The sequence below is a fragment of the Heptranchias perlo genome, chromosome 11, assembly GCF_035084215.1.
Source record: "Heptranchias perlo isolate sHepPer1 chromosome 11, sHepPer1.hap1, whole genome shotgun sequence".
In the NCBI taxonomy this organism is placed as follows: Eukaryota; Metazoa; Chordata; class Chondrichthyes; order Hexanchiformes; family Hexanchidae; genus Heptranchias; species Heptranchias perlo.
The window spans coordinates 20,968,915-20,993,349 of NC_090335.1; the positions used below are offsets into that span (position 1 = coordinate 20,968,915).

General features: G+C 45.1%; 1 protein-coding gene across 3 annotated transcripts in view; it reads right to left on the reverse strand.

Moving 5' to 3' along the window:
- Window positions 1-24,435, reverse strand: part of reps2 (RALBP1 associated Eps domain containing 2) — a 226,124-nt gene that overhangs the window by 39,702 nt on the left and 161,987 nt on the right. For all 3 annotated transcript variants that reach the window (XR_010964378.1, XM_067992674.1, XM_067992673.1), the window contains exons 10-11: window positions 21,639-21,714; window positions 8,113-8,199 (exon numbers count right to left, since the gene is read on the reverse strand). Coding sequence is in view for 2 of the 3 variants with exons in the window: in XM_067992674.1 (XP_067848775.1) it covers window positions 8,113-8,199; window positions 21,639-21,714 (163 nt within the window). In the remaining variant the exon portion in view is untranslated. The remainder of the gene's footprint in view (window positions 1-8,112; window positions 8,200-21,638; window positions 21,715-24,435) is intronic.

The following is a 24,435-nucleotide window of genomic DNA, read 5'->3' on the forward strand; positions in this document are numbered from 1 at the left end:
CAGCATTTTACTCACTCTACCATGACCAACAAGCCAGGGGGATCAACCCTGGTTCAAAGAGGAGTATAGATGAGCATGCCAGGAGCAGCACCAGGCGTACCTAAAAATGAGGTGCCAACCTGGTGAAGCTACAACTCAGGACTACATGCATGCTAAACAGTGGAAGCAACATGCTATAGACAGAGCTAAGCGATTCCACAACCAACCGATCAGATCAAAGCTCTGCAGTCCTGCCACATCCAGTCGTGAATGGTGGTGGACAATTAAACAACGGGAGGAGGAGGCTCTGTAAACATCCCCATCCTCAGCGATGGCGGAGTCCAGCACGTGAGTGCAAAAGACAAGGCTGAAGCGTTTGCAACCATCTTCAGCCAGAAGTGCCAAGTGGATGATCCATCTCGGCCTCCTCCCGATATCCCCACCATCACAGAAGCCAGTCTACAGCCAATTCGATTCACTCCATGTGATATCAAGAAATGGCTGAGTGCACTGGATACAGCAAAGGCTATGGGCCCCGACAACATCCCGGCTGTAGTGCTGAAGACTTGTGTTCCAGAACTAGTCGCGCCTCTAGCCAAGCTGTTCCAGTACAGCTACAACACTGGCATCTACCAGACAATGTGGAAAATTGCCCAGGTATGTCCTGTCCACAAAAAAAAAAGGACAAACCCAATCTGGCCAATTAACACCCCATCAGTCTACTCTCAATCATCAGCAAAGTGATGGAAGGTGTCTTCGACAGTGCTATCAAGCAGCACTTACTCACCAATAACCTGCTCACCGATGCTCAGTTTGGGTTCCATCAGGACCACTCGGCTCCAGACCTCATTACACCCTTGGTCCAAACATGGATAAAAGAGCTGAATTCCAGAGGTGAGGTGAGAGTGACTGCCCTTGACATCCTGACTCCCCAAAGCCTTTCCACCATCTAGCAGGCACAAGTCAGGAGTGTGATGGAATACTCTCCACTTGTCTGGATGAATGTAGCTCCAAAAACACTCAAGAAGCTCAACACTACCCAGGACAAAGCAGCCTGTTTGATTGGCACCCCATCCACCACCTGAAACAGTCACTCCCTTCACCACCAGCGCAGTGTACACCACCCACAGGATGCACTGCAGCAACTCGTCAAGGCTTCTTCGACAGCACCTCCCAAACCCGCGACCTCCACCACCTAGAAGGACAAGGGCAGCAGGCACATGGGAACAACACCACCTGCACGTTCCCCTCCAAGTCACACACCATCCCGACTTGGAAATATATCGCCGTTCCTTCATCGTTGATGTGTCAAAATCCTGGAACTCCCTTCCTAACAGCACTGTGGGAGAACCGTCACCGCACGGACTGCAGCAGTTCAAGGCGGCGGCTCACCACCACCTTCTCAAGGGCAATTAGGGATGGGCAATAAATGCTGGCCTCGCCAGCGACGCCCACACCCCATGAACGAATAAAAAAAATGTATCATTTCAATGGATAGGCTGGACCCAATGCAAGACTCCAGTGTATTAGAAAGCATTCCAGAGCAGGATTTTAAATTAAAAAATATTTTTTACAGTCAGTTCAATGGGATCAATCCTTATCAGCATTAGTATAGCATCAATATTGCAAGCAAAATATTTACATTATATGGACTTATTGCTGTCCATGCAAATGACTCAAGTCCAGTAAATAAATGTGGGAAATGGACGTGCTTCTCTGTTCACACACAGTCAGTGTTTTGTTGCCAAGTACAGTCTCATTGAAGGAGCTGTCAGTAATTCTTAGAACAGACTAGTTCTGTAATTTCCCAACATCTGGTGCATACGTTAATCCCAAAAAAAGGATCAAATAAAGACTGATCCAAACTCTGCCAACAACTTTACTGACTAGTTTCTGTAACCTGTTATCACCATTTAAAAGCAGTTATATTTCTGGTCCATAAAATTCCCAATGTGGGTAATTAAACAGCAATTAAACAACCTGTATCATCACCTCAATAAATTATTAGTCATTAACACAAGACATCGGGACAGAAATCCAGTAGCCAGTCAATATGTTGTTCCACATCTATTTCATATCATTGTAATTCTAGAAGAAAAAAACATCCAGCAAATCAGAGGTGTCAGCTGCATTTGAGTTCACTGCACCCATGCCTGTGCTATCTCTCCTACTGGAGCTATATACTCTAGGCTCATTTCCATGTTCTTTCCCCATATTCTTTTATATTCCTCCTTTCAAATACTCACTCATCTAATTCCATTTAAAATGTTATAAACTTACAGCAAAACATTCCATGTTCTAATAACCATCTGTGTGAAAACATTCCTCTTTGATAACCCTCAATCTTAACCTCCTAGTTACCAATCTGCCAAACAATGGAGACAATCTTTTACTGTTTAACCTCTCAAAACCTTTCATAATTTTGAAAACCCTGACTATCCCTCTTAACACCCAGTTCCAGTGAAAAGGGCCCCAATTTTTCAAGTCTTTCTTCATAACTATAACCTCTCATTTCAGTGAATCTGCTGTATCTTTTCCATGCCTCAAATATACTTCCTATAACAGGGTGCCCAGAACTGCCTCTATATTCCTACTGTGGCCTAACCAATGTCTTGTACAAATTCAATATCACTTCCTTGCTTTTATATTGAATACCCCATTGTATATAACTGAAGCTCATTTGCCTTTTTATGATCTTTCTATCTGCACTCCCACCTTTAAAGAGCTATACATCTGCACTCCTGGGTCAATTCCTACCCACTTAATGATCTTACCATTCCTTTCACTATTCTTTTTCCTAAAATGTACCACTTCACATTTCTTTGCATTGACCTGCCTCTGCCACCTACCTGCCCATTCCGATAATTTGCTAATATCCTCTAGCATTCTTAATCACATTTTTTTTTAATATTCATACTTGGGACGTAGGCAAGGCTGCCCATCCCTAGTTGCTCTTGAACCGCTGCAGTCCGTGCGGTGAAGGTGCTCCCACAATGCTGTTAGGTAGGGAATTCTAGGATTTTGATCCAGTGACAATGAAGGAACAGCGCTATATGTCCAAGTCAGGATGTTGTGTGATGGAGGGGAATTTGGAGGTGATGTTCCCATGCACCCACGCAGGCAAGTGGAGAGCATTCCGTCACACTCCTGACTTGTGCCTTGTAGATGGTGGAGAGGCTTTGGGAAGTCAAGAGGTGAGTCACTCGCCGCAGAATACCCAGCCACTAGTAGTCACAGTATTTATATGGCTTGATAAGTTAATTACCAAACTTCATACATTCACACCTCAGTTCTCTCCCACATGCCACTGTTATTTAGAGAATCCTGTAACATCCATGGAGAGCAGACTGCTCACATAATCTTCATCATAGCTGTTGAGAGCACTACCAACGGTTCAGTTGGTAAATGGCAGTGAGTGGCCAAGGCATAAGGACCAAGGATGTCCCAGGTTCAATCCCTAGCCTGTGCTAAGTTAGCTGTCACTGGGCCTCAGAGCCTTGGGGATAAGAAGGGGAAAATCAGCTCGCATACCCCCTTCCTAACTATCGAGCAACTTCCAATGAAAGTGCGTACATGGATGTCAGGGTGAGGACAGGATTGGACTCGACTGTGAAGTCTAATGTGGTTGAATGCCCGCGGACACTTGCTATGTAAGAGAAGGGAGAAAATTGGTAGGAAAAGGAAGGGAAAATGCATGTTAAAAAAATTCCAGGTATATACAATACATATAAAACAGGTAGAAGAACCATGCCCAAAACTGCACAAAATATTACAAATGGAGCCTCTTTGATGACAAGGTTTTAATAACTCATTTTGACTTGTGGTAAAACATTCAGGGTCTGTCCTCGCACTTTTCTCATGACAGCTTTGAATTAACTGGCAACTTGAAACACTCTGTGATTACAGCCAAATTGTTTCCCTGCCATGTCTGCTAATAGATATCATGTTTTCCTCCCATTTTCTCACCATTTTTTCCTGAAGGAGCTGATTCAAGCTGGGGTAAGGTTCCAAAGACACCAGTCATTCTCCAATGCACTGCGCCCAAGTGGCTATTCTTCATGTGTGAGCCGAGATAGTCCTATTCAGCCATGAGAGTATTACAGCCAAGCCTGACTCAACATCTGCACACATTTACTTTCCAGCAGGGACTCACTGGATACTGATCAGAAACAAGAGCCTTGCCAGATGATTTTTTTTTCCTCACTAGCCCAGGGCACCAAAAGCAATTGTAGCACCTGCACTGCCATCCCAGCCAAGATCAACTAACTTAACACAGAGAAGGAATGAAACCTGCTAGTTTGTGCAACTCAGCTTTGCTTTATCTACTGAACCATCATAGGAGCTCAGGAATATACTTTAGCTCCACTTTTCATCACCTTACATTTGTCTACATGAAAATCCACCATCCAGTCCTTAGTCACTTTGCTTAATTTGTCCAGGTCCTTTTGAATTCTCTTACATTTTCACGTGCTGTGAAACATTTTTGTCTAAAATTTAACTTAATATTGGCTTCTTTCATTCTGTCATAGTACATAAAGGGCTAAAAATAAGTTCACTTACAGCAGAATGCTCCAGCTCATTTTGTTGCAAGTCAGTTAGTCTGAAAACATGTCCAAGGGAGGAACCAAGCCATTCAATTCAAATACAAGCATACTGTATGACTTGTCCAAATATATGTTTGATTTTGAACTTAAAGGACAGATATTTAAATCCACAAGACCCTGGTAACTGTTTATAAAATTAACAAGTCTTTCTAGAGTATTTGAAAAGGAACTATCTGAAATCTTGGATGAGAGTCAGCTGAACATGGTAGCTTTGGTAAGAAAAAGGAACTATTACATATGAAAATTAAAGTATAGTTTAGCATAGAAACTAGAAATTATTTTCTATTATAATGAAGAGTTAGCTGAGCTTAACGTCCACTATACAAATATGTCACGTAACTGCTACTATTAACTTGTTCTATTACTGTTCAATAAATTTGTTTGTCAGGTAAAGCCTATCACAAGGTCTAGTGTAATATAACTCTCCCAAAGAAAAGTAAAATCCCATGAAAGCATAGGCTAGAACGAGAAGCAGAGATATTGTATGAAAATGGATCACTGTTTGTTTGCTGGGCATGCTATGAATTTTACCTAAATATCATCAGGTTAAGTGAACTCACTCAGTCGGACACAGGGAGCTGGCGCTTAACTACAAGAGCAGCCAGCAAAAGAGTAAAATGGTAAAAGAAACCTAAAGTATAACACCGAGCACAGAGCTTGGTATGATCAGCTTAGTTGTAATATTACTAGAAGTAGGAAAATCCGCATCGGAGCAATGGGAGTCTTTCAGAAGGGAGATTGAGACCATACAATGGCAACATGTTCCCGTAAAGGTCAAGGGTGGTTCCAAGAACTCCAGGGAACCTTGCATGTCAGGGGATGTACGAGAATGGATTAGGAAAAAAGGGAGGGCTTTTGGCAGATACAAAAGGCTAAAGATGGAGGAAGCCCTAGAGGAGTACAAAAAGTGCAGGGGGATACTTAAAAAAGAAATTAGGAGAGCAAGGAGGGGCCATGAAATAACACTGGCGAGCAAAATAAAGGAAAATCCTAAGATGTTTTATAAGTATATTAAGGGTAAGAGGATGACTAGGGAAAAAATAGGGCCCATTAGGGACAAAAATGGCAATCTGTGTGTGGAGCCGGCAGATGTAGGAGGGGTTCTAAATGAATTTTTTGCATCTGTTTTCACTATGGAGAAGGACGATGTAGACATAGAAATACGGCAGGGGGACTGTGATATACTCGAACATATTAACATCGAGCGGGAGGAGGTATTGGCGGTTTTAGCAGGCCTAAAGATGGATAAATCCCCAGGCCCGGACGAAATGTATCCCAGGCTACTGTGTGAGGCAAAGGAGGAGATTGCGGGGGCTCTGACACATATATTCAGAACCTCTCTGGCCACAGGGGATGTGCCAGAGGACTGGAGAACCGCTAATGTAATACCATTATTCAAGAAGGGGAGTAGGGAGAAACCGGGGAACTACAGGCCAGTGAGCCTTACATCAGTGGTAGGAAAATTATTGGAAAAAATTCTGAAGGACAAAATTAGTCTCCACTTGGAGAAGCAAGGATTAATCAGGGATAGTCAACATGGCTTTGTCAAGGGAAGATCATGTCTGACTAATTTGATTGAATTTTTTGAGGGGGTGACTAGGCGTGTGGATGAGGGTAACGCAGTGGATGTGGTATACATGGATTTCAGTAAGGCCTTCGATAAAGTCCCCCACAGGAGACTGGTCAAGAAGGTACGAGCCCATGGAATCCAGGGTGCCTTGGCACTTTGGATACAAAACTGGCTTAGTGGCAGAAGGCAGAGGGTGATGGTCGAAGGTTGTTTTTGTGACTGGAAGCCTGTGGCCAGTGGGGTACCACAGGGATCGGTGCTGGGTCCCTTGCTGTTTGTGGTCTACATTAATGACTTGGATATGAATGTAAAAGGTATGATCAGTAAGTTCGCTGATGATACAAAGATTGGTAGGGTGGTAAATAGCGAGGAGGATAGCCTCAGTCTGCAGGACGATATAGATGGGTTGGTCAGATGGGCGGAACAGTGGCAAATGGAATTTAACCCGGAAAAGTGCGAGGTGATGCACTTTGGAGGGACTAACAAGGCAAGGGAATACACAATGAATGGGAGGACCCTAGGCAAGACAGAGGGTCAGAGGGATCTTGGTGTGCAAGTTCACAGATCCCTGAAGGCGGCGGAACAGGTAGATAAGGTGGTAAAGAAGGCATATGGGATACTTGCCTTTATTAGCCGAGGCATAGAATATAAGAGCAAGGAGGTTATGATGGAGCTGTATAAAACACTGGTTAGGCCACAGCTGGAGTACTGTGTGCAGTTCTGGTCGCCACACTACAGGAAGGATGTGATCGCTTTGGAGAGGGTGCAGAGGAGATTCACCAGGATGTTACCAGGGCTGGAGCGCTTCAGCTATGAAGAGAGACTGGGAAGATTGGGTTTGTTTTCCTTGGAGCAGAGGAGGCTGAGGGGGGACATGATTGAGGTGTACAAAATTATGAGGGGCACAGATAGGATGGATACTAAGGAGCTTTTTCCCTTCGTTGAGGGTTCTATAACAAAGGGACATAGATTCAAGGTAAAAGGCGGGAGGTTTAGAGGGGATTTGAGAAAGAACTTTTTCACCCAGAGGGTGGTTGGAGTCTGGAACTCACTGCCTGAGAGGGTTGTGGAGGCAGGAACCCTCACAACATTCAAGAAGCATTTGGATGAGCACTTGAAATGCCATAGCATACAAGGCTACGGACCAAATGCTGGAATATGGGATTAGAGTAGACAGGGCTGATGGCCGGCGCAGACATGATGGGCCGAAGGGCCTCTATCCGTGCTGTATAACTCTCTATGACTCTACTCACCTCCATATTTGATATTAAAGTTCTACATGCAAGACTTTTAAGATTAAGGCTCATGAAATTATGACATACTTTCTCAAAACCCAAGTACCTAGTAGATAGTCTCCATACGTTAATTAGCAAAGAATTTCAGTTGATGTATGAGGTTTTATCTATTGCTTTCAAATCTTTGCTGACTGGCACTTAAGGTCTCTGAGCTCTTCCAACGAACACTGATCCTGTTAAGTGTTCCTTCAGAATCCAGATTACACTGGAAATAGGAAGCACATTGGTTTCCAACGGAGTGCATAAATGAAGTGTAAAAAAAAAATCAGGGATAGTCTTGAAAGTATAGGTACAGCTTTTCCGAATTTATATTTTCCAAATTTTTTTTTAAAGAAAATAAAATGTTCTCCCTTTTTCCTTCTTTCCTGAGCTGTGTCCATGGCATGTACCTCTCCCCACTAACTGGATGAATTACAGACTGTTTACCAGTAGTGTTGTACACCTGACCACTGGGAGGCATGTATGCAGTCTGAAGTAATTAACCATCACATTATTCTTGCCTCCATAGAGAAATTCCATGGCTCCTCCATGATGAAATGATTGAAGATGTGGGGAAATTGTGTACATACCTGCAATGGACTCACCACTGTGCCATTTCTAGCTTTCCTGCATTAATTAATACTGAAACGTTAAGTTAAAAATCTCATCACTCTCAAGTACTAACCTGCTTTAGATAAACAGAATGAATCCTCAGTAGTTAGGTATTCATCTGATATTTGTTTGGAACTGGCATTTATGCTCCGATTTAAATCTATAAGATAAATGCAAAAGTTAGTATTAATTTCACATCAGGTTGCCAGCCCTACTCCCTCTCCCCCACCCTCATTTACTACCCCACAGACAGTGCTCATTCTTACTCAGTGTCCTTCATATGGGGTGACAACGTTCCTAGCTATTTGACAAGAATTACGATTCAAACAGGTCGAGTTAGCTTCAGTTAATTCTTATCTCGGTCCTATTGCTTATGATGGGATGCCTCCTAGTGTCATACAGAGAGATGAATGAAACTTACTCAACTGTGGCAAATGATTTCACATTGCAGTTTTGAATAAGAGTAGCCTACTCTAAAGATGCTAAAGATTACATTCTTCAACATTTTGGCCAGCCATTTCCTCTCATGAAAATCAGGACTTTCAAATATAACAGTTCATACATGAATCTGATTAATGGGTCCATAACAGTTAACAAAGTTTGAAATTTCACAGAATACAAGATAATTGACCATAAGGCAAGCTATTTTCCATATTATGGAAACAGATGATAAAGGGTTGAACATTGGAAGAACAGTCAGCAGATTGGACAGAATATAAAAAAAAAGCAAAGAATAATAATGAGGGAGAAATTAGAGTTCGAGAGAAAGCTAGCTCGAAATATAAGAAGATAGTATGAGTTTCCACAGGTATTTAAAAAGGAAAAAAAAGAGTAAATAAAGTGAGCATTGGTCCTCCAGAGAGTGAGTCTGGGGAATTAATAATGGAGAATAAGGAAATGGCGGATGAATTGAACAGATATTTTGCGTCCGTCTTCACTGTAGAGGATACAAATAACATGCCAGAAATAATTATGAATCAAGAGGTCAAAGGGAGGGAGGAACTTAAAACATTTACAGTCACCAGGGAAAGGGTTTTGAAAAAATTATTAGAACTAAAAGCTGACAAGTCCACAGGTCCTGACGGACTTCATCCTAGGGTCTTAAAAGAAGTGGCTGCACAGATAATAGATGCATTGGGATTAATTTTCCAAAATTCCCTAGACTCTGGAAAGGTCCCAACAGATTGGAAAATAGCAAATGTAACTCCTCTATTCAAGAAAGGAGGGAGACAGAAAGCAAGAAACTACAGGCAGTTAGCTTAACATGTCATTGGGAAAATGATAGAATCTATTATTGAGGAGGTTATAGCAGGGCACTTAGAAAATCTCAGTGCAATCAGGAAGAGTCAACACAACTTTGTGAAAGGGAAATCGTGTTTGACTAATTTATGAGTTCTTTGAGGAAGTGACAAGCAATGTGGATAAAGGGGATCCTATGGATGTGGTGTACTTGGATTTCCAGATGGCTTTTGACAAGGTGCCACATCAAAGGCTACTACACAAAATAAGAGCTCATGGTGTAGGGGGTAACATATTAGCATGGATAGAGGATTGGTTCACTAACAGGAAACAGAGAGTAGGCATAAATGTTACATCTTGCCAACCTGAAAATGACCCAAGTGGAATGCCACAGGGATCAATGCTTAGGCCTCAACTATATACAATCTATATCAATGACTTGGATGAAGGGACCAAATGTATGGTTGCTAAATTTGCTGATGCCACAAAGGTAGGTAGGAAAGTAAGTTGTGAAGAGGACATAAGGAGTCTGCAAAGGGATATAGATAGGTTAAGTGAGTGGGCAAAAATTTGGCAGATGGAGTATAATGTGGGAAAATGTGAACTTGTCCACTTTGGCAGGAAGAATAAAAAAGCAGTATATTATTTAAATGAAGAGAGATTGCAGAACTCTGAGGTACAGAGGGATCTGGGTGTCCTAGTACATGAATCACAAAAAGTTAGTCTGCAGGTGCAGCAAGTGATTAGGAAGGCAAATGGAATGTTGCCATTTATTGCAAGGGGAATGGAATATACATGTAGAGATGTTTTGATACTGTTGTACAGGGCATTGGTGAGAACACATCTAGAATACTGTGTGCAGTTTTAGTGAGGACATAATTGCTTTGGAGGCAGTTCAGAGAAGGGTCACTCGACTGATTCCTGGGATGAGGGGGTTATCTTATAAGGAAAGTTTGGACAAGTTGGGCCTGTATACACTGGAGTTTAAAAGAATGAGAGGTGATCTTATTGAAACATATAAGATCCTGAGGGGAGTGGAAGGGGTAGTCTTGTGGGAGAGACTAGAACTTGGGGACACAGTTTAAAAAAGAAGGGATCTCCCATTTAAGACAGAGATGAGGAGAATTTTTTTCTCTGAGGATAGTGAGTCTGTGGAACTCCCTTCCCCAGAGAGCGGTGGAGGCAGGGTCATTGAATATTTTTAAGGCTGAGTTCGATAGATTCCTGATTAACAAGGGAGTCAAAGGTTATAGTAGGTAGACAGGAAAGTAGGGTTGTTGCTCATTCTCCCACCAGGTCTCGCGCCGCTTTCAGGGGCTGAGCAATCAGATCAGCCAAGATCTTATCAAATGGCAGAGCAGGCTTGAGGGGCCGAATGGCCTACTCCTGCTCTTAATTCGTATGTTCGTATGTAACATGTCAAGTAAAACAAGGGAATTGAAGGATTGGACGTAAAGGGGTCGATTTTAGGAGGGAGGCGGATTGGCAGCCGGGAGTGGGGGGGGGGGGGGGGGCGTCGACTGGGCGCGTGGTTAACTCGCCCAGTGAATTCGGGGTACTCTGCAAGCGATCGCAGCCTAATTGTAGGCAGTTACCTTGGCTTCCGGGTTTCGCACTGGAAAGCCGCGCAGCGGGCGGACTGCGCACCCGCATCACAGGCTGTCAGCAGGAGGAGCCCTATTTAAAGGGGCAGTCCTCCAAAGCTTCTCCTGCAGCAAACAACCAATTTTGGAGTATGGAGCAGGCCAGAGGCAAGGGTGCTCCAAGGTTCTCTGACTCCTCACTCCAGGTGCTGCTCGATGGGGTGAGGAGCAGGAGGGAAATATTTTTCCCCATCAGATGGGAGGAAGTGCCCTCCCTCCACCACCAAGAAGGCCTGGCTGAAGGTGGCCGAGGAGGTCACCAGCAGTGGCAATGTGTTCAGAACCTGGGTGCAGTGCAGGAAGAGATTTAATGACCTAACCAGGTCAGCCAAAGTGAGTATACTTACGCATTCTCGCACACTCCGTCTTCCACGTCACCTCCACCACCGCACAACCCCTTCTGCACTGACACCGCAACACTCTCGCATCACTCCTCACATCCACTCAACTATCATCCTCACCTTGCCTGCACGTACTCACCACCCCAGTTCCCATCCGAATACTACCATGCAACCCAATCCTCATTCAATCTCATGGCTATGTTTCACACACACCCTCCCATGCATCTCCCTCACGGTCACCCCCACCCACACCAATGCATGCAGCGGATCACCATGCAATCACCACTCAATCATGCCTCTGTGTTTTGCCTTGATAGGCGAAGAGATACCAGAATGCCAGGGAGAGGGCAAGGACCAGAGGGGGCCCGCCACACCAGGTGGCATTAACAGATGCGGAGCAGCGGGCACTCAAAATAAACCGGACACTGGAGTGCCTGTCCGTGACGGACGCAGAGCCTGGGAGCGCACAAGTGGCTGGTGACAGAAATCTAACACTCATGATAGCGAATGATCTTAGCATCACTTGGCATCTGCAGCACCTCAACATCTGTCCACACGCTTAATATTGCTTTCTGTTCTCTTGCAGGGCCATCTGCGACCGCCGTGACTGTGGAGGGCGATTCCTCAGAGGACCTGCTGGCCTCTGAGGATCCATCGTCACATCTGAGCCAGCCATCCACCAATGCAGATACACACACCTCAGTGGGTCCCCATCCTCACTGAGCTGGGCTTGCACATGGTGAGTCACCACGCACGTGAGCACGAGCAGACCCTGATCGCAGGGGCAGCCGTAGAGAGTCCGCGTCGGTGGGAGCATTCTTCTACAGGCTCTGCTCAGCTGGACCCAGATGCTGAACCCTGGGGCCAGCCGTGAAAAGGAGAGTCATCGAGGGGCAGCAGCACATTGCCGAGGTACTGGAACAGTTGCAACGCGCACTCTCCACAACCACGCAGAGGATGGAGGAGTCCAACTCCTGCATGCGTGGAATATTGTCACAGGGACGTGAAGGCATCTCTGAGATAGTTTCACGGGTAGGTGCAGGAATGTCTGTGATGGAGGAAAGGCTAGCCTCCATCGAGCATCAAGCACGGCTCAACAATGAGTCCATTCAGGACCTGACAACGGCCGTTTGGATTCAGGGTGAGCAACATTCTGCCACCTTAAACAGGCTGACAGATATCTTACAACTGGCCTTCCAAGGCCTCACACAGGTCCTCCAAACTGTTGTCCAACAGGGTGGAAGGAGTGATGTGGGCCTGGGCCAGGAGAGGGATGATGGTGAAAGAGGACATGGAAGTGGGGACGCCACTCAAAGCGCTCCCACGTCTCACCCGCTGCCCCCTCTCCAGGTGGCCGAGTTTGCCCCTGCACAGGTACAGGTGGAGCAGTCTTTGGAGGGGCCCTCATGGGCACCGAAACCCAGAGGGCGTCCGCGCAAAGCATCTCATTGGTCAGGGCATGAACACGAGCAACCTGCCACGACTTCTGCTGAAGCCACAGGGGTAGCACCACGTAGGGGTTCCCATAAACGTAAGGCGAAGGATTTGTGAGCACAAAGGGGATGCAGAAGGGTGAAAGACAAAATGTCATGTTTTTGATTTATTTTCCTTTGTTTTGCAAAAATTCATAAAAAATCACCACTACTGCCATGTCTTTGAAAATCTTGTCTGGTTTGCGCAATAATGCCCGTTCCTGAGGATCACCATGAAGACCCACAACTGATGCCACCCATTGTGTCACTGCAAAGTGGGTGTAGGTGTATTTGCAGGGCTCTTTTGTGCAGACGACTGAGAGACGTCGGCGATGTCCCCGGTGGCACACTGAAAGGATGCGGAGAAGTTGTTGAGGGCAGTGGTGACGTTGACAGCGACAGGTAAGAAGATGGTGCTCGGGCCAGCCGGGAGCAGCTCGGCATGAAGGAGGCTGCAGATGTCCACGACTACATGTCGAGTGACTCTGAGCCTCCGTGTGCACTGCTGCTCAGAGAGGTCCAGGAAGCTGAGCCTCGGTCTGTAGACCCTGTGGCGAGGGTAGTGCCCTCTGCGACGCATCTCTTTTTGCGGTTGCCCTCCCTCCTGCTGTGCAGGTGGATGTGTCACAGCACTGTGTTGTGGAGCTCCACGTGTCAGAGGTGGACGGCGTGGCCGGCGAGGCTGGTGATGCTGCTCGGCCTCCGAGGAGGTCATGACTGCAGCTACGGCGGCCCCCATCCGGAAGATGTACGTTTCAGGAGGTCCGCAAGGTAGGTACATGTGTCTGCACACCAGGGTTGAGGTTGCAAGTTGGTGAATTTTATTGTTAGGAGGAGGGTGGTGGAGGCCAAACTTTGTCCAAAGTGACAGAGTGGCCTCCTGCAATGAGTGAGGGTCTTCCCCCCCCCCCCCACCTGTCAAATGGACCATTGCAGCTGCCACAGGCTGGTGGCTGCAACACGTCCATTTCAACTGGGAGTGTTTCCACCAGTAGGGGAAATAGTCTCAGTTGAGTTGAAATCTCCCCCCCCCCCCCCCCCCCGCAACCTCCTAAAATATCCTACAAATCAGGTCTGCTAACGACCTGAACTATCAAATTAATTGGTTTAAGTGGGATCCCGCCGGCTCTGATTGCCAGTGGCAGTCCCACAAGCGGGGGCTGTGCGCGCATCTAAGCGCGTCATTGGGGAACCTGGAAATGGGCGGGTTGGAGCCGGGCTCCGGACCCGCCCTGGGAATCCCCGATTTTCGGAGGCCCCCGCCACGAGCCCACTGGCTCGGACGTCCAAAAATCGAGCCCAAAATGTATGTGCGCTGCCTTACTTTAGAAATTGAGCAAAAACTCACTCAGGTGTCTCAGCAAATTTTAATAAATGAATCAGACAGACCATGAAGTTCCCAGGTTTGATACCCGGTCTTTGCAAGTGAGCTGACCTCAGCCGGGGCAGCTACTTGGAAAAATAAGCTAAAGTACCACTTCTTATTGCTATACAGAGACACTTGCAGCTGTAATATTCATCTCGGTCAAATAGTCTGCTGACACTCATTCCAGGTTCACACAAGAAAAGCCAGCTGAGCGAGAGTACATAACACCCATGGAAATGTGCCCCAAGGAGAGAGGAGAAAATTGGCTTTAAAAAGGCAGGAAAAAAAAAGGGAGAGCAGATGAGCTCCCTGAATTGCTCCATGAATTCAGCCAGTGAGTTGAGCCATGGAGCCAGATTAGAAAGGTTCCAGGTTCAATCCCTGGTACACACAGAGTTAGGCCAAGGTTCTTGCCCGAGATCTCAGAGCCAATTCCATTCCAAAGTCTATCGCCCCCACCCCAAGACAAGGCTGAAGCGTTTGCAACCATCTTCAGTCAGAAGTGCCGAATGGATGATCCATCTCGGCCTCCTCCCGATATCCCCATCATCACAGAAGCCAGTCTTCAGCCAATTCGATTCACTCCACGCGATATCAACGGCTGAGTGCACTGGATACAGCAAAGGCTATGGGCCCCGACAACATCCCGGCTGTAGTGCTGAAGACTTGTGCTCCAGAACCAGCCGCGACTCTAGCCAGACTGTTCCATTACAGCTACAACACTAGCATCTACCCAACAATGTGGAAAATTGCCCAGGAATGTCCTGTCCACAAAAAGCAGGACAAATCCAATCTGGCCAATTACCGCCCCATCAGTCTACCCTCAATCATCAGCAAAGTGATGGAAGGTGTCGTCGACAGTGCTATCAAGCGGCACTTACTCACTGATGCTCAGTTTGGGTTCCGCCAGGACCACTCTGCTCCAGACTTCATTACAGCCTTGGTCCAAACATGGACAAAAGAGCTGAATTCCAGAGGTGAAGTGAGAGTAACTGCCCTTGACATCGAGGCAACATCTGACCGAGTGTGGCACCAAGGAGACCTAGTAAAATTGAAGTCAATTGGAATCAGGGGGAAAACTCCCCAGTGGCTGGAGTCATACCTAGCACAAAGGAAGATGGTAGTGGTTGTTGGAGGCCAATCATTTCAGCCCCAGGTCACTGCTGCAGGAATTCCTCAGGGCAGTGTCCTAGGCCCAACCATCTTCAGCTGCTTCATCAATGACCTTCCCTCCATCACAAGGTCAGAAATGGGGATGTTCGCTGATGATTGCACAGTGTTCAGTTCCATTTGCAACCCCTCAGATAATGAAGCAGTCCGTTCCCGCATGCAGCAAGACCTGGACAACATCCAGGCTTGGGCTGATAAGTGGCAAGTAACATTCACGCCAGACACGGGCCAGGCAATGACCATCTCCAACAAGAGAGTCTAACCACCTCCCCTTGACATTCAACAGCATTACCATCGCCGAATCCCCCACCATCAACATCCTGGGGGTCACCATTGACCAGAAACTTAACTGGACCAGCCACATAAATACTGTGGCTACAAGAGCAGGTCAGAGGCTGGTATTCTGTGGCGAGTGACTCACCTCCTGACTCCACAAAGCCTTTCCACCATCTACAAGGCACAAGTTAGGAATGTGATGGAATACTCTTGCAGCTCCAACACTCAAGAAGCTCGACACCATCCAGGTCGAAGCAGCCCGCTTGATTGGCACCCCATCCACCACCCTAAACATTCACTCCCTTCACCACTGGCGCACTGTGGCTGCAGTGTGTACCATCCACAGGATGCACTGCAATAACTCGCCGAGGCGTAAGAACATAAGAAATAGGAGCAGGAGTAGGCCAATCGGCCCCTCGAGCCTGCTCCGCCATTCAATAAGATCATGGCTGATCTAATCCTAACCTCAAATCTAAATTCATGTCCAATTTCCTGCCCGCTCCCCATCACCCCTAATTCCCTTTACTTCTAGGAAACTGTCTATTTCGGTTTTAAATTTATTTAATGATGTAGCTTCCACAGCTTCCTGGGGCAGCAAATTCCACAGACCTACTACCCTGAGTGAAGAAGTTTCTCCTCATCTCAGTTTTGAAAGAGCAGTCCCTTATTCTAAGATTATGCCCCCTAGTTCTAGTTTCACCCATCCTTGGGAACATCCTTACCACATCCACCCGATCAAGCCCCTTCACAATCTTATACGTTTCAATAAGATCGCCTCTCATTCTTCTGAACTCCAATGAGTGGAGTCCCAATCTACTCAACCTTTCCTCATATGTCCGCCCCCTCATCCCCGGGATTAACCGAGTGAACCTTCTTTGTACTGCCTCGAGAGCAAGTATGTCTTTTCTTAAGTATGGACACCAAAACTGTATGCAGTATTCCAGGTGTGGTCTCACCAATATCTTTATATAATGCAGCAATACCTCCCTGTTTTTATATTCTATCCCCCGAGCAATAAAAGCCAACATTCTGTTGGCCTTCTTGATCATCTGCTGCACCTGCATACTAACTTTTTGATTTTCTTGCACTAGGACCCCCAGATCCCTTTGTATTGCAGTACTTTCCAGTTTCTCGCCATTAAGAAAATAACTTGCTCTCTGATTTTTCCTGCCAAAGTGCATAACCTCACATTTTCCAATATTGTATTGCATCTGCCAAATCTCCGCCCACTCACCCAGCCTGTCTATATCCCCTTGTAGGTTTTTTATGTCCTCCTCACTCTCTACTTTCCCTCCCATCTTTGTATCATCTGCAAACTTTGATCTGTTACACTCGGTCCCCTCCTCCAAATCGCTAATATAGATTGTAAAGAGTTGGGGACCCAGCACCGACCCCTGCGGAACACCACTGGCTACTGGTTGCCAGTCCGAGAATGAACCATTTATCCCAACTCTCTGCTTCCTGTTAGATAACCAATCCTCCACCCATGCCAGAATATTACCCCCAATCCAGTGATTCTTCATCTTGAGCAATAATCTTTTATGTGGCACCTTGTCGAATGCCTTCTGGAAGTCTAAATACACTACGTCCACTGGTTCCCCTTTATCCACCCTTTACGTTATGTCTTCAAAGAACTCAAGCAAATTTGGGCTTTGGGCTTTGGGCAAACTTCCCCTTCGTAAAGCCATGCTGACTTTGTCCTATTAAATTATGTTTGTCCAAATGTTCTGCTACCGTCTCCTTAATAATAGACTCCAAAATTTTACCCACCACAGATGTTAGGCTAACTGGTCTATAATTTCCAGCCTTCTGTCTACTACCCTTTTTAAATAAGGGTGTTACATTAGCAGTTTTCCAATCTGCCGGGACCTTTGCCAAGTCCAGAGAATTTTGGAAAATTATTACCAAAGCATCCACAATCCCCACTGCCACTTCCCTCAAGACCCTAGGATGTAAGCCATCAGGTCCAGGGGATTTATCCGCCTTGAGTCCCATTAATTTACTGAGTACCAATTCCTTAGTGATTTTAATCGTATTTAGCTCCTCCCCCTCTAGAGCCCCGTTTGTCCAGCGTTGGGATATTCTTAGTGTCCTCCACCGTAAAGACTGAAACAAAATATTTGTTCAGCATTTTTGCCATCTCCATGTTTCACACCATTAATTTCCCGGTCTCATCCTCTAAGGGACCTACGTTTGCCTTAGCCACCCTTTTTCTTTTTGTATAACTATAGAAACTCTTGCTATCTGTTTTTATATTTTTTGCTAATTTATTTTCATAATCTATCTTCCCTTTCTTAATCAATCCTTTAGTTACTTTTTGCTGTCTTTTGAAGACTTCCCAATCTTCTATCCTCCCACTAAGTTTGGCTACCTTATATGTCCTTGTTTTTAGTCGGATACTATCCTTAATGTCTTTACTTAGCCACGGATGGCTGTCATTTCTTTTACACCCTTTTTTCCTCAGTGGAATATATATTTTTTGAAACTTGTAAAATAACTCCTTAAATGAACACCACTGCTCATGTACCGCCTTACCCTTTAATCTATTTTCCCAGTCCACTTTAATCAATTCTGCTTTCATACCATCATAGTCTCCTTTATTCAAGCTCAGTACGCTTGTTTGAGAACCAACCTTCTCACCCTCTAATTGGACATGGAATGTAGCCATGTTATGGTCACTCATTCCAAGGGGATCCTTAACTAGGACATTATTAATTAATCCTGGCTCATTACACAGGACCAGGTCCAAGGTTGCCTGCCCCCTTGTAGGATCAGTTACATACTGCTCAAGAAATCCATCCCTAATACACTCAATAAACTCTTCAAGGCTGCCCTGCCCAATTTGATTTGTCCAGTTAATGTGATAGTTAAAATCCCCCATAATTATAGCTGTTCCCTTATCACATGCCCCGACTATTTCCTGATTAATACTTCTTCCAGCAGAGTTGCAACTATTAGGAGGCCTTTATACTAAGCCCACTAGTGTTTTTTTACCCTTATTATTCCTTATCTCTACCCAAACTGTTTCATTGTCCTGATCTTTTGTCCCAATATCATTTCTCTGTATTACAGTGATTCCTTCCTTTATTAACATAGCCACCCCACCTCCCCTTCCTTCCTGCCTGTCCTTCCTGATTGTTAAATACTCTGGCATATTTAATTCCCAGTCATTGTCACTCTGCAGCCATGTTTCTGTAATGGCCACAAGATCATACCCACACGTAGTTATTTGTGCTGTTAACTCGTCCATTTTGTTACGAATGCGACATGCATTCAGATAAATAACTTTCAAATATGTTATGTGACACTTCGTTCCTGCTTTTTCCTTTTTTAACACTTTACCTTTTACTCCATACCTTCTGTCCCTTCCTGACACGCTTTCCTCTGTCTCCCTGCTCAGGTTCCCAACCCCCTGCCACAGCTTTGATGCTGGGTTAATCGCCTTATGCCTTCTAGTTTTTATTTTATCTGTCGTGCCTAAAGTACACATACTTTCTGCTGCTCTACGCTTTTCCCTTTCACTTGTTCTTGAACAACTGTTTGTACTATTTGTATTGTCGATTTCCCCTGGGTCTTCCCCTCTCTTGCTGCTCTCAACTTCATTCCCTTCTGACTCCCCGCTCAGGTTCCCATCCCCCTGCCACTCCAGTTTAAATCTACCCCAACAGCACTAGCAAACACCACCGCGAGGACATTGGTCCCGGTCCTGCTCGGGTGTAACCAGTCACGCTTGTACAGGTCCCACCTTCCCCAGAACCGGTCCCAATATCCCAGGAATCTAACTCCCTCACTCCGACACCATCCCTGCAGCCACACATTCATCCTGTCTATTCTCCTGTTCCTATACTCGCTAGCACGTGGCACCGGTAGTAATCCTGAGATCACTACCTTTAAAGTCCTGCTTTTTAATTTATCTCCTAACTCCTTGAATTCACCTTGCAGGACCTCATCCCTTTTTTTAAACCTATGTCGTTGGTTCCAATATGGACCACGACTACTGGCTGTTCACCCTCCCCCTCCAGAATGCCCTGCAGCTGCTCCGTGACATCCTTGACCCTAGCACCAGGGAGGCAACATACCATCCTGGAGTCACGTTTGCGGCCGCAGAAACGCCTATCTGTTCCCCTTACAATTGAATCCCCTATCACTATAGCCCTGCCGCTCTTCTTCCTCCCCTCCTGTGCAGCAGAACCACCCATGGTGCCCCGAACCTTCTTAGACAGCACCTCCCAAACCCGTGACCTCTACCTCCTAGAAGGACTAGGGCAGCAGGCACATGGGAACATTATCTGAGGGGTTGCGAATGGAACTGAACACTGTGCAATCATGAGCAAACATACCCATTTCTGATCTTGTGATGGAGGGAAGGTCATTGATGAAGCAGCTGGAGATGGTGGGGCCTTGAACACTGCCCTGAGGAACTTCTGCAGTAATATCCTGGGGCTGAGATGATTGGCCTCCAACAACCACTACCATCTTCCTTTGTGCTAGGTCTGACTCCAGCCACTGGAGAGTTTTCCCCCTGATTCCCATTGACTTCAATTTTACTAGGTCTCCTTGGTGCCACACTCGGTCAAATGCTGCCTTGATGTCAAGGGCAGTCACTCTCACCTCACCTCTGAAATTCAGCTCTTTTGTCCAATGTTGGACCAAGGCTGTAACGAGGGCTGGAGCCGAGTGGTCCGGGTCGAACCCAAACTGACCGTTGGTGAGCAGTTATTGGTGAGTAAGTGCCGCTTGATAGCACTGTCGATGACAATCATCAGCAAAGTGATGGAAGGTGAGAGTAAACTGATGGGGTGGTAATTGGCCAGAGTGGATTTGTCCTGCTTTTTGTGGACAGGGCATACCTGGGAAATTTTCCACATTGTCGGGTAGATGCCAGTGTTGTCGCTGTACTGGAACAGCTTGGCTAGAGGCGCGGCTAGCTCTGGAGCACAAGTCTTCAGCACGACAGCCGGGATGTCGTCGGGGCCCATAGCCCAAAATCAACCCCCTCAAAATCAACTCCCTCCCCACCCAAAAGACATTGCTCAAATTCACCTCACTGAAATTGAGCCAAGTTGACCGTTGGACCATTATAATAAAGTCACAATATGGTAATTTGAAGCTGATTGGTTTCAATGTTGCTGTGAGAATCTTGTATTGATATTGATGAATCTCTGGAGTCTGCCCTTCCTTTTCATATCTGTTTGCTCAAAACTAAGTCACAAAAATCACTAACAATTTGACATCAGTTTTGTGTTCTGGGAAATGCCTGTACAACTTGCGTAGCCTCTTATAATTTTTTTGACTGAAAATTCTTACTTTCTGTTCGGTTCTTTCCTGATCTGCGAAATATGTAGCTAACTATTTTATTCTACTGTCAGATTCTATGAAAAATGCCACAATCACTTTTACTCTGATGTCAAACACCCAAATCTGTTGAGTTTAAAAAAAAATAAAATGCGGGGTGGAGGAAATATTAGGCAAGGAGTGTTGGTACACTTCCATATTAATGTGTGTTTTTGGGGCTGGGGGGGTTAGGTAAGAAAGATTCGATATTTTTTATGTAGCACAATATATCTCAATCATTTTTCAAGGTGAATTTTGAGAGACCATCCACAACATGGAGCCTTGCCAATTGGGAGCATGGGTCAAGAAATTGCCTGTGGAGGTTTGTGTGTCCAATTTGTGGCGCTCCTAAATATTCAAAACGGCCGCACTACTGTCCAGTGCAAGCCTCATTATGCCCACAAATACTATGCAAACAAAGGAAATTGGTCCCATGCAGAATCTCAACCTTTGGCTGCTCACTCTCCTATTCCTTTTGTATTCGCTCAGTGATATCACGAACCCACCAGGGAAGCAACATACCATTTGGGACACTAGTTTGCATCTATAAAATAAACTATCTACCCCCCGATTATAGAATCTCCCACAATCACCATTCATCTATTCTTACTACGTGTACTGTTTCCCCCATGGGTCCCCCAGAAGAAAGCCAAGCCAACATGATTGGTTCCAGGTGAGGTAATGGATCTATAATATAAAGAGAAACCCTAACAAATAACATTCCACAAATACATTGAGATAATGTCCAATGTTTGTACCTGGTTTGTCATTGAAAAGGTGACGTTCTTGTTGCTGGAGGGTACTTGCAGGCATTGGTTCAGCTACAATGTGCTCCTGTTCCAAAAAAAATTTTTTTAAATTGTAATATCCACTACATTCTTGCCAAAATTCCTGTACACGACTTCTTATATTTATGCTGCATTCATATGCTACCAGAAATAGCAATTTGGAAGGCAGAATTAGAAGCGTTTTCACAATAAGAACATGAAAGGACTAATTTTAAAGGGAAATCCGTTATCATTTAGCCCAGCTTTCCACATTGCTCAGAAGCGGGCAACACAGGCGACAGCACAAACCGGGCTCCTTCAGTACTCATTCAACAGGGAAAGAAAAAAAGGTCAATTAAGTTCATAAAAGAAAAAAATGCATTTATATATCTCCTGCCATACCTCTCAAATATCTCAAAGCAATTCACATACAATGAATTATCTTAAAAGCAAACATGGCAAACAGCAAGGTCCTATAAACAACAATGAACAATTAATCTGTTTTTATTGGTAATGGTTGAGGCACGAATGCTGTGCAAAATAACTGGAAAACTCCCTGCTCTTCTGCACATTATGGGAGTTTTCCCTAACACTCAGATTAGCTAATTAGGATTTCAGTGAATTGTAGACCGGGTATCTGCATACGGTGTCACCGCCACTTAGGTGCGTTAGGTGGTGAGTGAGCCGCCCTCTTTCATAGTACAAGCCCCAACAATCTGTTACTGGATTATTTTACTCACTCACCCCCAACTTATTAGCAAGGAGAGTGGCAAGGAAGAACAGCAAAGAAGAACTAAGTACTTTTTTAAAAAAAAAAAAGAAATTGTTCATCTGAACTCTAATTTATAGCTTTTTACTGTATATTTGCTACAGGAGTTTGGACAAGAGAGACTTTCAAAATTTATTAAATAAAAGTAATAAATTTGAGGGAGTAAATAAAAATAATTCAATAAACAACATATAAAGATCTGGATTAAATATCTGTTGGGTTAAATATATAAACAGGTGTGGCAGGATCAGAGTCTGGAGTGACATGTGTGGCAAGCATGATGTGGACCTGCCTGGACTCACGTACCATGCAAGGTGAATACACATGTATGAAGTCAGAAAATGAGAGATAAAGCCAACAGGACATGTGAGCAAGGTGGGAGTAGTTACCCAAATAAGGGTTCTGTACACAAATACACATAGCATAAGAAATAAAACAAGTGAGTTAGAAGCACAAATCAGTTTAAAGGGTGACGTATCAGCCATTACAGAAACCTGGCTACAAACTGAACATGACTGGGAGGTAAATAATCCAGACTAAAGGATCTTTAGAAAAGGACAAGGAAATTGGGAAAGGAAGAGGAGTAACAGTTTTGGTCAAGGAGACATTCAACCCCTGAAGGTAGTGCAGAGAATAACCATAAGGCTAAGCCTCATCAGAGGCATGAGTTTAGAGGAAAGATTGTAGAAACATGAACTGTCCATCCTTGAAAAAAGACAACTACAAGAGAACCTTACATAAGTAAATATGTAACACACACAAGCTAACTTGTGACAGTAGGAAAAGGGGGCACAGGTTCAAACTGCAAAAGGCCAGTTTAGGATTTATTTCAGAAATCACACTCAAAGCATAGTGAAAATCTGGAACCCTCTTCCCCAAAAAGCTGTTGAGGCTCGGTCAATTGAAAATGTCAAAACTGAAATTGATAGAATTTTGTTAGGCAAGAGTATTAAGGGTTACGGAACTAAGGCAGGTAGATGGAGTTAAGATATAGATCAGCCATAATCTAACTGAACAGCGGAACAGGCTCGTGGGGGTTAATGGCCAACTCCTGTCCCTATGTTCCTAAGTCCATCTTCACCCAAAGAGTAACATGTAGAATGGATGTCCAGGTAGGTTAATGAAGGTAAAAACCTTGCAACCATTTAAGAGTCAGTGATGAGAGATTGTAGATTTTTTTTTCTCAGTGAACTGACTGGCCCTGCTCATCTGCATCTGTCTTGTCACATCATTTATTGTGCCTTTGTGCATACACTTGATTTATGAACATGTAAAGAATGAAACATGAGCTGTAATGCAACTTGAAATGAAGTCCTTATGCTGCAGTTAAATTGTGGATGGTAGTGAAGTCTCCGTGAAGATTTTGGAATGATATAGATGGACTACATGGAATTATACTGCCCATGTGTTTCTTTTGGGGTGAGATTGAAGAATGGGGCCCCAGGAGTTTTCCACATAGCACACAATAAAGTAATTATACCCCACTGCTTTCAAGGCTGTGATTCTGATGACTGTGCCCAACCCAATTGAGGCCTTTTTATCCATTAGCCTCTATTAAAATTGGGATCCTGGTAGCTTCAACTATAACATTTGTAAAGGCATTTCTGGCTTTTCCCCAAAATACTTATGAACATTCCTGGACCCAATTGACAAACTTTCTTTTACCACCAATTCCTCCCCTCTGGAATGTGGCAACTCCTTGCTGGGGTGATGTCCCACAGACCCCGTCTGGCATGGCATCCACCTGGCCACTGTTCATCTCAACAGCAACTGCCAGTGGGCTATTCAATCACAGAGGCACCAGAGCCAAGTCCAATTGTCACCTAACATGTGTGCACACGCACACACACACACCAGGGGTTGCTGTATAGTGAGAAGGAACCCTGACCCATCTATCCACCCTTAACCCAAAGGCACTGAGGCCAATTGTAGTGCCACTGCCTCGGTCCTGAACGAGATCAGCTAACTCAGCACAGAGTAGGCATCAAACCTGCAACCTCGTGGGCCTATACATTTCAC